General features: G+C 45.5%; 1 protein-coding gene and 1 pseudogene across 1 annotated transcript; both read right to left on the bottom strand.

The window, feature by feature from the left end:
• Positions 1 to 248: 248 nt before the first annotated feature.
• On the bottom strand, positions 249 to 1,422 carry LOC134009195 (trace amine-associated receptor 7e-like). Its single transcript, XM_062448920.1, has one exon. It carries the CDS (start codon positions 1,420 to 1,422, stop codon positions 451 to 453), a length of 972 nt encoding a protein of 323 aa, XP_062304904.1. The 3' UTR covers positions 249 to 450.
• A 4,149-nt stretch (positions 1,423 to 5,571) lies between these two features.
• LOC134009194 (trace amine-associated receptor 13c-like) lies at positions 5,572 to 6,907 on the bottom strand (annotated as a pseudogene).
• Positions 6,908 to 12,785: the final 5,878 nt, after the last annotated feature.

The following is a 12,785-nucleotide window of genomic DNA, read 5'->3' as shown; positions in this document are numbered from 1 at the left end:
TAAAATATACCATGTTAAATCATCATATGTAGCAGATTAACATAGTGCAGTCTGTGTAACATGGACAGATACAACCACTCAGGGATGCAGCCTTAGATTTAACTGAAATGCTTTCATGCTGTAAAACAAAGAATTTTAACATGATATCATATTATTTTTATCCTTATTTTCCTGACTTTAGCTTTAATTTCCTTTAACCTTTGGACTAGAACAGTAACCCTGTGCAGACTCAGCAGGTATATAGCAGGTATATAATTAACATATAAATTGAGTCAAATATGATAAATATCCCATGATTACCGTAGTATATCGAAAATGGACGGTTGAAGCACAGTCACACAGTGCACTGAGCAGGAATAGTAACTCATTGTCATTTCATCATTTATCAAACCATTAAAACCCTGTCTCCCTCTGAGACACAGTGAGAAGGTGGACAATGTAAAATAGACACTACATCAGGTTGAGTTCAGAGGAGAAGGGCTGCAGTATCTTCAGGGTTATGATGCATTTCATAGACTTTTTAAACCACGGGTAAAAGAAAGCATAGATCAGAGGGTTGAGACAGGAGTTTATATGAGCTATCCAAATCATAACCATCTGTGAAAACCAATTAGCGAAATGGGAACAAAAGTATGGAGCAAAACAAAGCAGATAAATTACTATAACTATACTGAGAGTTTTTGCTGCTTTTCTCTCTGATTTACTCGTCTTCATCAAGTCAGTGCTCACTGAGTTGGACTTGATGCTCCTGGCTTGGGAGATTGCAACAGTGAATATTCTTATGTAAAGAACAATTATGACACAGCAAGGGCAGAGAAAAGCAACAAAGAGGTCAACAGTCCAAGAGTTGGTTGCCAATATTATCACACACAGTCCAGTACAACTGTCATAGGGATATGGTTTACCAAAGTGGTGTACCAGGAACCATCTGCAGTAAGTGAAAGAAGAAATCCAGTTGAGAATAGTACATGAAATTATTCTCCTCAACGTGACCCTGGAGGGATACAGGAGTGGTTCACACACAGCAATGTAGCGGTCAACAGATATGAGCATTAGGTTCCATATCGAGGAGGAGGTAAAGATGCAGCTGGCATAGGGGACCAGATAGCACATCAGCCTGCCCAGGTACCAGCAGGGGTTGGATCTGGTGATCATATCCAGGGGGATCATCTGTGCTCCCACCAGCAGGTCGGCCAGGGCCAGGGAGAAGATCAGGACGTTGGTGGGGGTGTGGAGCTGCCTGAAGTGGGAGATGGAGATGAGGACCAGCATGTTGAGCAGCACCGTCAGCAGAGACACAAAGGAGAGGGCTGTGTAGACGAGGGCAGACTCGTTCCTGGACCGAACCTGCGTATGGCAGGAAGTGTTGAGCTGGCAGGACAGAAGATCTTGTATCTCCTCCTCTCCTGGCAGGATCTGCATGAGGAGGCAGAGGAAGAGAGATCAGCTCACCCACCTCCCTGACCAACCTCACCGCTAGCTTCTCCTCCTATTTATCTCTGAAAGGTCAGTCCTTCAGCTTCCTCTCTGTCTCCCCTTTTCCTTGTGTCCTTCCTCCTAACTTGCGTCACCATGTTCATCACCTCCTCTTCCTCTCCCCCCACCTTCCAGAATAGTCAACAAACTTCACTAATGAGCTTGAACTCTCAATCGGCGCCAGAGGAGCCACTTAACACCTCTTTCTGTTGTCTGTTTCCATGACAGTCAAACTCTCACATGCTCGAGAGCAATTAAATGTGTTCGTAATCAAGTAGTAAATATGAACAATTGTACAACAACAAATACAAATGATGCAAAACATATTGTTAATTGCAGTGATGGTGTTACTCTGGTCAAAACTAATGACGTCTGTTTCAACCCTGTTAAACTAGAATATGACCAGCAGGTGGCAGCTCCTTACACTTCGGTTGCACTGTTTGACCATCAAGGCCCAGTTTCTCCCAGAAAAAAAAAAAAAATCTTAGATGATGCATAACATGGGCTGGTTTTTGAAACAGAGTTCATAAAACATGTACTGTTAGCCTTACACTACATGAACAGCAGCAAGGCCTAATTGACGTGATCTGATATAAAGATAAAACGTCACTCTTCTGATGGTCTGTCAAGTATCATCAATTAAGCAAACCTAAGACTTGCTGTTTTAATGGCAAGCCATGTGTACACGTTAAGGAGAATCATTGTGCTTCATGAATCAACAACTGCTGTGTAAACACGTAACTGTATCACTGACTTAACCTCTGTAACCCCACTGCATATTTCTGATCACTACTTTATCCAATTCTCTATCTCTCTCCCTCCAACTCCTTCTACCTCCCCTCCCCTTGTAACTTTCCGGCGCAACCTCCGCTCCCTATCCCCCTCATTTCTCCTCTATTGTAACATCCTCCCTCCCCCCCATTGACGAGTTCTCGTCCCACCCCACTAACACTGCCACCGACACCTTGTTAACCACTTTAACTGCATCACTTGACTCTCTCTGTCCCCTGTCAACCAGGCCTGCGCAATCTTCTCCCTCCTGCCCGTGGCTTACGGATGTTATTCGTGAAGAACGGTCCACCCTTCGGGCAGCTGAGAGGAGATGGCGCAAGTCCAAAGGCGGTCTGGACCTTGATAAGTATCACTCCCTCCTCAAATCCTTCTCTTCTCACATAACTGGTGCTAAAACCCTCTACTTTCTGAACAAAATTAACTCTGCTTCAAACCCCCACAAACTTTTTTCTACCTTCTCCACCCTTCTTAACCCACCTCCCCCACCCCCTCCCTCCACCCTGACAGCAGACGACTTCTCCTCCTTCTTTGAGAAAAAAGTCGCCGACATTAGCAGTCGGTTCCCTAAACCCACCTTTCCTACCCTCTCACCCTCCATGACTGACCCAACTAAATGTCTAAACTCTTTTTCTCCCCTGTCTGAGGCAGAGATCTCTGACCTCATTCTCTCTCATCGCCCCACCTCCTGTCCCCTTGATCCTATACCCTCCCCTCTCTTTCAAACCATCTCCCCCTCCATCATAACTTTTCTTCTCCATGTCCTAAACTCCTCTCTTACCTCTGGCACCTTCCCCTCTGCCTTCAAACAGGCTAGAGTTACCCCTCTAATCAAAAAACCCTCCCTTAACCCTGCCGTTCTCCAGAACTACAGACCGATATCACTGTTACCCTTCCTTTCAAAAACAATTGAACGTGCTGTATCTAACCAACTGTTTAACTTTCTCTCTCAGAACAACCTGCTTGACCCCAACCAATCGGGCTTCAAGACTGGCCACTCCACAGAGACTGCCCTCCTTTCAGTCACCACTGCCCTCCAGTCTGCCAGAGCGGCTTCCAGGTCATCCGTCATCATTCTGCTGGACCTTTCTGCAGCGTTTGATACGGTTAACCACCAGATCCTGCTCGCCAGACTTTCTGAGATGGGCATCACTGGCACTGCACTCCAGTGGATATCATCCTACCTGTCGGGAAGATCCTACCAGGTTTCCTGGGGAGGCAAACTGTCAGGCCCTCGCCAGCTCTCCACTGGTGTCCCACAGGGCTCCGTCCTTGGACCCCTCCTCTTCTCTCTGTACACCACCTCACTTGGACCAATCATCACCTCCCATGGCTTCTCCTACCACTGCTACGCTGACGACACGCAGCTGTACCTGTCGTTCCCCCCGACCGATCCGGGGATCCCAGCTAGGATTGAGGCCTGCCTCACAGACATCTCAGCCTGGATGACCGAGCACCACCTCCAGCTGAACCTCGCCAAAACAGAACTTCTCATCATCCCGGCTAAACCCTCCATCTCCCACGATCTCTCAATCACCCTGGGATCTGCGACGGTGACCCCTTCATCCTCTGCCAGGAACCTTGGGGTTACCATGGACGACGAGCTCTCCCTCACGGCCCACATTGCTGCGGTCTCCCGGTCGTGTAGATTCACCCTCTACAACATCCGGAAGATCAGGAGATACCTGTCTGAGCACTCCACCCAGCTGCTAGTCCAAGCACTTGTCCTCTCCAAGTTGGACTATTGCAACTCGCTGCTCGCTGGTCTCCCAGCATGTGCAACCCGCCCTCTTCAGAGGATTCAGAACGCAGCGGCCCGCCTGGTCTACAATCTACCCAGACGCTCCCATGTTACCCCGCTCCTCATCTCTCTCCACTGGCTACCTATCATGGCCCGTATCAGATTCAAGACCCTGGTATTGACCTTCCGAGCAGTGAACGGGACTGCACCCGTCTACATCAAGTCTCTCCTGCAGCCTTACACCCCCACCCGTCACCTACGGTCTTCTTCAGACAGGTGGTCCCACCGCTCAAGACCGCCCGGTCCCAACACAAGCTCTTCTCCTGTCTGGCCCCCCAGTGGTGGAATCAACTTCCCACCTCCATCAGATACACTGACTGTCTCTCCACCTTCAAGAAAAGGCTCAAGACGGACTTGTTCCGAGAGTACAACGGTACTTAGGAATGGTTCGCTTGACCCGATGTTAGTTTCCTCAAGGATCACAATGACTCTTGCTTAGAGAATTGTTGCTCTTGTGGTTAGTGGTAACTGACTTAAATTTTTGTACTCGCTGTGATATATTGTTTTTATTATTGTTGCTTGCTTTTTCCACAGGTACACTTGCACTTATAGCAGTTCATGTTGTTTAATTGTAACTTGTTTAACTACATGCTCTTATGGTTCTTCCCTTTGGCACTTATTTTGGTTGTTCACAATGTGTGCTTCATGTTTTTGCTACTCGCAATGTTCTGTGGCTATCTCGTTGTTATGATCAGTGACCTATGCACTTTGTAAAGCTCTCTCTTGGAAGTCGCTTTGGATAAAAGCGTCTGCTAAATGAATAAATGTAAATGTTGTAAATGTAAATGTAAACAGACAGGACAGTCATGTATGAGATCATAACAAGGCTGGCTGTGTCATTCATACACCCAGCATTGAAACCAGACACTTTATAGAAACAATCATGTTGTTTACAGGCACCTGTAATTTATGGTTGATTGTAGTGCCATCTTTTGACCAGCAGATGGCGTCTTCTTCCTGCACTCTGGTCATATTGATTGACTGGCAGTGCTTTGTTCATCCCTTCAATTCTGACCTTTGTTATGACCTTTCACCCTCAAACAACAGTTGCCTTTTTGTTTGGTATGCTAAAATACATTTATTTAATTAAAATTTTAAATGATAAGCTATCTTTGATTTTTGTTTCCCCTCTTAGGCCAATGACTAGAACTCACTGTAGTCGTTTCTGACAGGGACGTGTAATAAACTTCAAACTTCTAGAAAATGTAAAAGCACACACTGCAAGAAGACAATCAGGGAAAGAGCTCTTTTATTTATCAACACTTGCACATTTCAGAGTTACTGTCTCATAAAACAGTACAATACCTAAGTATACTTGTTGGGTATAGCAGCAAATACACGATACTCTACAAAACAAATGCGCATATAATATGTAAATTATGAAGAAACATGGAATATTGAAACATATGTAAAAGATTTAAAATATACCATGTTAAATCATCATATGTAGCAGATTAACATAGTGCAGTCTGTCTAACATGGACAGATACAACCACTCAGGGATGCAGCCTTAGATTTAACTGAAATGCTTTCATGCTGTAAAACAAAGAATTTTAACATGATATCATATTATTTTTTTCCCTATTTTCCTGAGTTTAGCTTTAATTTCCTTTAACTTTGGACTAGAACAGTAACCCTGTGCAGACTCAGCAGGTATATAGCAGGTATATAATTAACATATAAATTGAGTCAAATATGATAAATATCCCATGATTACCGTAGTATATCGAAAATGGACGGTTGAAGCACAGTCACACAGTGCACTGAGCAGGAATAGTAACTCATTGTCATTTCATCATTTATCAAACCATTAAAACCCTGTCTCCCTCTGAGACACAGTGAGAAGGTGGACAATGTAAAATAGACACTACATCAGGTTGAGTTCAGAGGAGAAGGGCTGCAGTATCTTCAGGGTTATGATGCATTTCACAGACTTTTTAAACCACTGGTAAAAGAAAGCATAGATCAGAGGGTTGAGACAGGAGTTCATCTGATAAATCCAAATCATATTGATCTGTGAGGACCAATTATAAAAGAAAGATGAAAAGAAGTATGGAGTAAAACAAAGCAGATAAACTACTATAACTATACTGAGAGTTTTTGCTGCTTTTCTCTCAGATTTGCTCTTCTTCATCAAGTCAGTATTCAGTGAGTTGAATTTGATGCTCCTGGCCTGGGAGATTGCCACAACAAATATTCTCACGTAAAGAATAATGATAATGCCAAAAGGGAAAATAAATGAGACCAAAAGGTCGACAATACCAGAGTTGGGTAAATATATGAACACACACAGTCCAGTACAGCTGTCGTATGCATTTGAGTTACCCAAGTGGTCCATCAGAAAACACCCACAGTAAATTACAGAACAAATCCAGTTCAGGACACTAGATAAAATAGTTCTCCTCATCGTGACCCTGGAGGGATACAGGAGTGGTTCACACACAGCCATGTAGCGGTCGACAGATATGAGAGCCAGGTTCCATACCGAGGAGAAGGTAGAGACTGTGCTGGTATATGGGACCAGAGCACACATCAGCCTGCCCAGGTACCAGCAGGGGTTGGATCTGGTGATCATATCCAGAGGGATCATCTGTGCTCCCACCAGCAGGTCGGCCAGGGCCAGGGAGAAGATCAGGACGTTGGTGGGGTGTGGAGCTGCCTGAAGTGGGAGATGGAGATGAGGACCAGCATGTTGAGCAGCACCGTCAGCAGAGACACAAAGGAGAGGGCTGTGTAGACGAGGGCAGACTCGTTCCTGGAGCGAACCTGCGTCTGGCAGGAAGTGTTGAGCTGGCAGGACAGAAGATCTTGTATCTCCTCCTCTCCTGGCAGGATCTGCATGAGGAGGCAGAGGAAGAGAGATCAGCTCACCCACCTCCCTGACCTACCTCACCACTAGAGTCCCCTCCTGTATTTATCTCTGAAAGGTCAGTCCTTCAGCTTCCTCTCTGTCTCCCCTTTTCCTTGTGTCCTTCCTCCTAACTTGCGTCACCATCTTCATCACATCCTCTTCCTCTCCCCCCACCTTCCAGAATAGTCAACAAACTTCACTAATGAGCTTGAACTCTCAATCGGCGCCAGAGGAGCCACTTAACACCTCTTTCTGTTTGTCTGTTTCCATGACGGTCAAACTCTCACATGCTCGAGAGCAATTAAATGTGTTCGTAATCAAGTAGTAAATATGAACAATTGTACAACAACAAATACAAATGATGCAAAACATATTGTTAATTGCAGTGATGGTGTTACTCTGGTCAAAACTAATGACGTCTGTTTCAACCCTGTTAAACTAGAATATGACCAGCAGGTGGCAGCTCCTTACACTTCGGTTGCACTGTTTGACCATCAAGGCCCAGTTTCTCCAGAAAAAAAAAAAAAATCTTAGATGATGCATAACATGGGCTGTTTTTGAACAGAGTTCATAAAACATGTACTGTTAGCCTTACACTACATGAACAGCAGCAAGGCCTAATTGACGTGATCTGATATAAAGATAAAACGTCACTCTTCTGATGGTCTGTCAAGTATCATCAATTAAGCAAACCTAAGACTTGCTGTTTTAATGGCAAGCCATGTGTACACGTTAAGGAGAATCATTGTGCTTCATGAATCAACAACTGCTGTGTAAACACGTAACTGTATCACTGACTTAACCTCTGTAACCCCACTGCATATTTCTGATCACTACTTTATCCAATTCTCTATCTCTCTCCCTCCAACTCCTTCTACCTCCCCTCCCCTTGTAACTTTCCGGCGCAACCTCCGCTCCCTATCCCCCTCCCATTTCTCCTCTATTGTAACATCCTCCCTCCCCCCCATTGACGAGTTCTCGTCCCACCCCACTAACACTGCCACCGATACCTTGTTAACCACTTTAACTGCATCACTTGACTCTCTCTGTCCCCTGTCAACCAGGCCTGCGCAATCTTCTCCCTCCTGCCCGTGGCTTACGGATGTTATTCGTGAAGAACGGTCCACCCTTCGGGCAGCTGAGAGGAGATGGCGCAAGTCCAAAGGCGGTCTGGACCTTGATAAGTATCACTCCCTCCTCAAATCCTTCTCTTCTCACATAACTGGTGCTAAAACCCTCTACTTTCTGAACAAAATTAACTCTGCTTCAAACCCCCACAAACTTTTTTCTACCTTCTCCACCCTTCTTAACCCACCTCCCCACCCCCTCCCTCCACCCTGACAGCAGACGACTTCTCCTCCTTCTTTGAGAAAAAGTCGCCGACATTAGCAGTCGGTTCCCTAAACCCACCTTTCCTACCCTCTCACCCTCCATGACTGACCGAACTAAATGTCTAAACTCTTTTTCTCCCTGTCTGAGGCAGAGATCTCTGACCTCATTCTCTCTCATCGCCCCACCTCCTGTCCCCTTGATCCTATACCCTCCCCTCTCTTTCAAACCATCTCCCCCTCCATCATAACTTTTCTACTCCATGTCCTAAACTCCTCTCTTACCTCTGGCACCTTCCCCTCTGCCTTCAAACAGGCTAGAGTTACCCCTCTAATCAAAAAACCCTCCCTTAACCCTGCCGTTCTCCAGAACTACAGACCGATATCACTGTTACCCTTCCTTTCAAAAACAATTGAACGTGCTGTATCTAACCAACTGTTTAACTTTCTCTCTCAGAACAACCTGCTTGACCCCAACCAATCGGGCTTCAAGACTGGCCACTCCACAGAGACTGCCCTCCTTTCAGTCACCACTGCCCTCCAGTCTGCCAGAGCGGCTTCCAGGTCATCCGTCATCATTCTGCTGGACCTTTCTGCAGCGTTTGATACGGTTAACCACCAGATCCTGCTCGCCAGACTTTCTGAGATGGGCATCACTGGCACTGCACTCCAGTGGATATCATCCTACCTGTCGGGAAGATCCTACCAGGTTTCCTGGGGAGGCAAACTGTCAGGCCCTCGCCAGCTCTCCACTGGTGTCCCACAGGGCTCCGTCCTTGGACCCCTCCTCTTCTCTCTGTACACCACCTCACTTGGACCAATCATCACCTCCCATGGCTTCTCCTACCACTGCTACGCTGACGACACGCAGCTGTACCTGTCGTTCCCCCCGACCGATCCGGGGATCCCAGCTAGGATTGAGGCCTGCCTCACAGACATCTCAGCCTGGATGACCGAGCACCACCTCCAGCTGAACCTCGCCAAAACAGAACTTCTCATCATCCCGGCTAAACCCCTCCATCTCCCACGATCTCTCAATCATCACCTGGGATCTGCGACGGTGACCCCTTCATCCTCTGCCAGGAACCTTGGGGTTACCATGGACGACGAGCTCTCCCTCACGGCCCACATTGCTGCGGTCTCCCGGTCGTGTAGATTCACCCTCTACAACATCCGGAAGATCAGGAGATACCTGTCTGAGCACTCCACCCAGCTGCTAGTCCAAGCACTTGTCCTCTCCAAGTTGGGACTATTGCAACTCGCTGCTCGCTGGTCTCCCAGCATGTGCAACCCGCCCTCTTCAGAGGATTCAGAACGCAGCGGCCCGCCTGGTCTACAATCTACCCAGACGCTCCCATGTTACCCCGCTCCTCATCTCTCTCCACTGGCTACCTATCATGGCCCGTATCAGATTCAAGACCCTGGTATTGACCTTCCGAGCAGTGAACGGGACTGCACCCGTCTACATCAAGTCTCTCCTGCAGCCTTACACCCCACCCGTCACCTACGGTCTTCTTCAGACAGGTGGTCCCACCGCTCAAGACCGCCCGGTCCCAACACAAGCTCTTCTCCTGTCTGGCCCCCCAGTGGTGGAATCAACTTCCCACCTCCATCAGATACACTGACTGTCTCTCCACCTTCAAGAAAAGGCTCAAGACGGACTTGTTCCGAGAGTACAACGGTACTTAGGAATGGTTCGCTTGACCCGATGTTAGTTTCCTCAAGGATCACAATGACTCTTGCTTAGAGAATTGTTGCTCTTGTGGTTAGTGGTAACTGACTTAAATTTTTGTACTCGCTGTGATATATTGTTTTTATTATTGTTGCTTGCTTTTTCCACAGGTACACTTGCACTTATAGCAGTTCATGTTGTTTAATTGTAACTTGTTTAACTACATGCTCTTATGGTTCTTCCCTTTGGCACTTATTTTGGTTGTTCACAATGTGTGCTTCATGTTTTTGCTACTCGCAATGTTCTGTGGCTATCTCGTTGTTATGATCAGTGACCTATGCACTTTGTAAAGCTCTCTCTTGGAAGTCGCTTTGGATAAAAGCGTCTGCTAAATGAATAAATGTAAATGTTGTAAATGTAAATGTAAACAGACAGGACAGTCATGTATGAGATCATAACAAGGCTGGCTGTGTCATTCATACACCCAGCATTGAAACCAGACACTTTATAGAAACAATCATGTTGTTTACAGGCACCTGTAATTTATGGTTGATTGTAGTGCCATCTTTTGACCAGCAGATGGCGTCTTCTTCCTGCACTCTGGTCATATTGATTGACTGGCAGTGCTTTGTTCATCCCTTCAATTCTGACCTTTGTTATGACCTTTCACCCTCAAACAACAGTTGCCTTTTTGTTTGGTATGCTAAAATACATTTATTTAATTAAAATTTTAAATGATAAGCTATCTTTGATTTTTGTTTCCCCTCTTAGGCCAATGACTAGAACTCACTGTAGTCGTTTCTGACAGGGACGTGTAATAAACTTCAAACTTCTAGAAAATGTAAAAGCACACACTGCAAGAAGACAATCAGGGAAAGAGCTCTTTTATTTATCAACACTTGCACATTTCAGAGTTACTGTCTCATAAAACAGTACAATACCTAAGTATACTTGTTGGGTATAGCAGCAAATACACGATACTCTACAAAACAAATGCGCATATAATATGTAAATTATGAAGAAACATGGAATATTGAAACATATGTAAAAGATTTAAAATATACCATGTTAAATCATCATATGTAGCAGATTAACATAGTGCAGTCTGTCTAACATGGACAGATACAACCACTCAGGGATGCAGCCTTAGATTTAACTGAAATGCTTTCATGCTGTAAAACAAAGAATTTTAACATGATATCATATTATTTTTTTCCCTATTTTCCTGAGTTTAGCTTTAATTTCCTTTAACTTTGGACTAGAACAGTAACCCTGTGCAGACTCAGCAGGTATATAGCAGGTATATAATTAACATATAAATTGAGTCAAATATGATAAATATCCCATGATTACCGTAGTATATCGAAAATGGACGGTTGAAGCACAGTCACACAGTGCACTGAGCAGGAATAGTAACTCATTGTCATTTCATCATTTATCAAACCATTAAAACCCTGTCTCCCTCTGAGACACAGTGAGAAGGTGGACAATGTAAAATAGACACTACATCAGGTTGAGTTCAGAGGAGAAGGGCTGCAGTATCTTCAGGGTTATGATGCATTTCACAGACTTTTTAAACCACTGGTAAAAGAAAGCATAGATCAGAGGGTTGAGACAGGAGTTCATCTGATAAATCCAAATCATATTGATCTGTGAGGACCAATTATAAAAGAAAGATGAAAAGAAGTATGGAGTAAAACAAAGCAGATAAACTACTATAACTATACTGAGAGTTTTTGCTGCTTTTCTCTCAGATTTGCTCTTCTTCATCAAGTCAGTATTCAGTGAGTTGAATTTGATGCTCCTGGCCTGGGAGATTGCCACAACAAATATTCTCACGTAAAGAATAATGATAATGCCAAAAGGGAAAATAAATGAGACCAAAAGGTCGACAATACCAGAGTTGGGTAAATATATGAACACACACAGTCCAGTACAGCTGTCGTATGCATTTGAGTTACCCAAGTGGTCCATCAGAAAACACCCACAGTAAATTACAGAACAAATCCAGTTCAGGACACTAGATAAAATAGTTCTCCTCATCGTGACCCTGGAGGGATACAGGAGTGGTTCACACACAGCCATGTAGCGGTCGACAGATATGAGAGCCAGGTTCCATACCGAGGAGAAGGTAGAGACTGTGCTGGTATATGGGACCAGAGCACACATCAGCCTGCCCAGGTACCAGCAGGGGTTGGATGTTATGATCATATCCAGAGGGATCATCTGTGCTCCCACCAGCAGGTCGGCCAGGGCCAGGGAGAAGATCAGGACGTTGGTGGGGGTGTGGAGCTGCCTGAAGTGGGAGATGGAGATGAGGACCAGCATGTTGAGCAGCACCGTCAGCAGAGACACAAAGGAGAGGGCTGTGTAGACGAGGGCAGACTCGTTCCTGGAGCGAACCTGCGTCTGGCAGGAAGTGTTGAGCTGGCAGGACAGAAGATCTTGTATCTCCTCCTCTCCTGGCAGGATCTGCATGAGGAGGCAGAGGAAGAGAGATCAGCTCACCCACCTCCCTGACCTACCTCACCACTAGAGTCCCCTCCTGTATTTATCTCTGAAAGGTCAGTCCTTCAGCTTCCTCTCTGTCTCCCCTTTTCCTTGTGTCCTTCCTCCTAACTTGCGTCACCATCTTCATCACCTCCTCTTCCTCTCCCCCCACCTTCCAGAATAGTCAACAAACTTCACTAATGAGCTTGAACTCTCAATCGGCGCCAGAGGAGCCACTTAACACCTCTTTCTGTTTGTCTGTTTCCATGACGGTCAAACTCTCACATGCTCGAGAGCAATTAAATGTGTTCGTAATCAAGTAGTAAATATGAACAATTGTACAACAACAAATACAAATGATGCAAAACATATTGTTAA

This window comes from Osmerus eperlanus, chromosome 22, assembly GCF_963692335.1.
Source record: "Osmerus eperlanus chromosome 22, fOsmEpe2.1, whole genome shotgun sequence".
Lineage (NCBI taxonomy): Eukaryota > Metazoa > Chordata > Actinopteri > Osmeriformes > Osmeridae > Osmerus > Osmerus eperlanus.
The sequence above is the reverse complement of the archived record's forward strand: the minus strand, read 5'-3'. Positions and strand labels throughout refer to the sequence as shown.

Bases quoted from the DNA above. Each gene is read 5' to 3' on its own strand.
- LOC134009195 (XM_062448920.1), bottom strand. From the start codon at position 1,422: ATGCAGATCCTGCCAGGAGAGGAGGAGATACAAGATCTTCTGTCCTGC.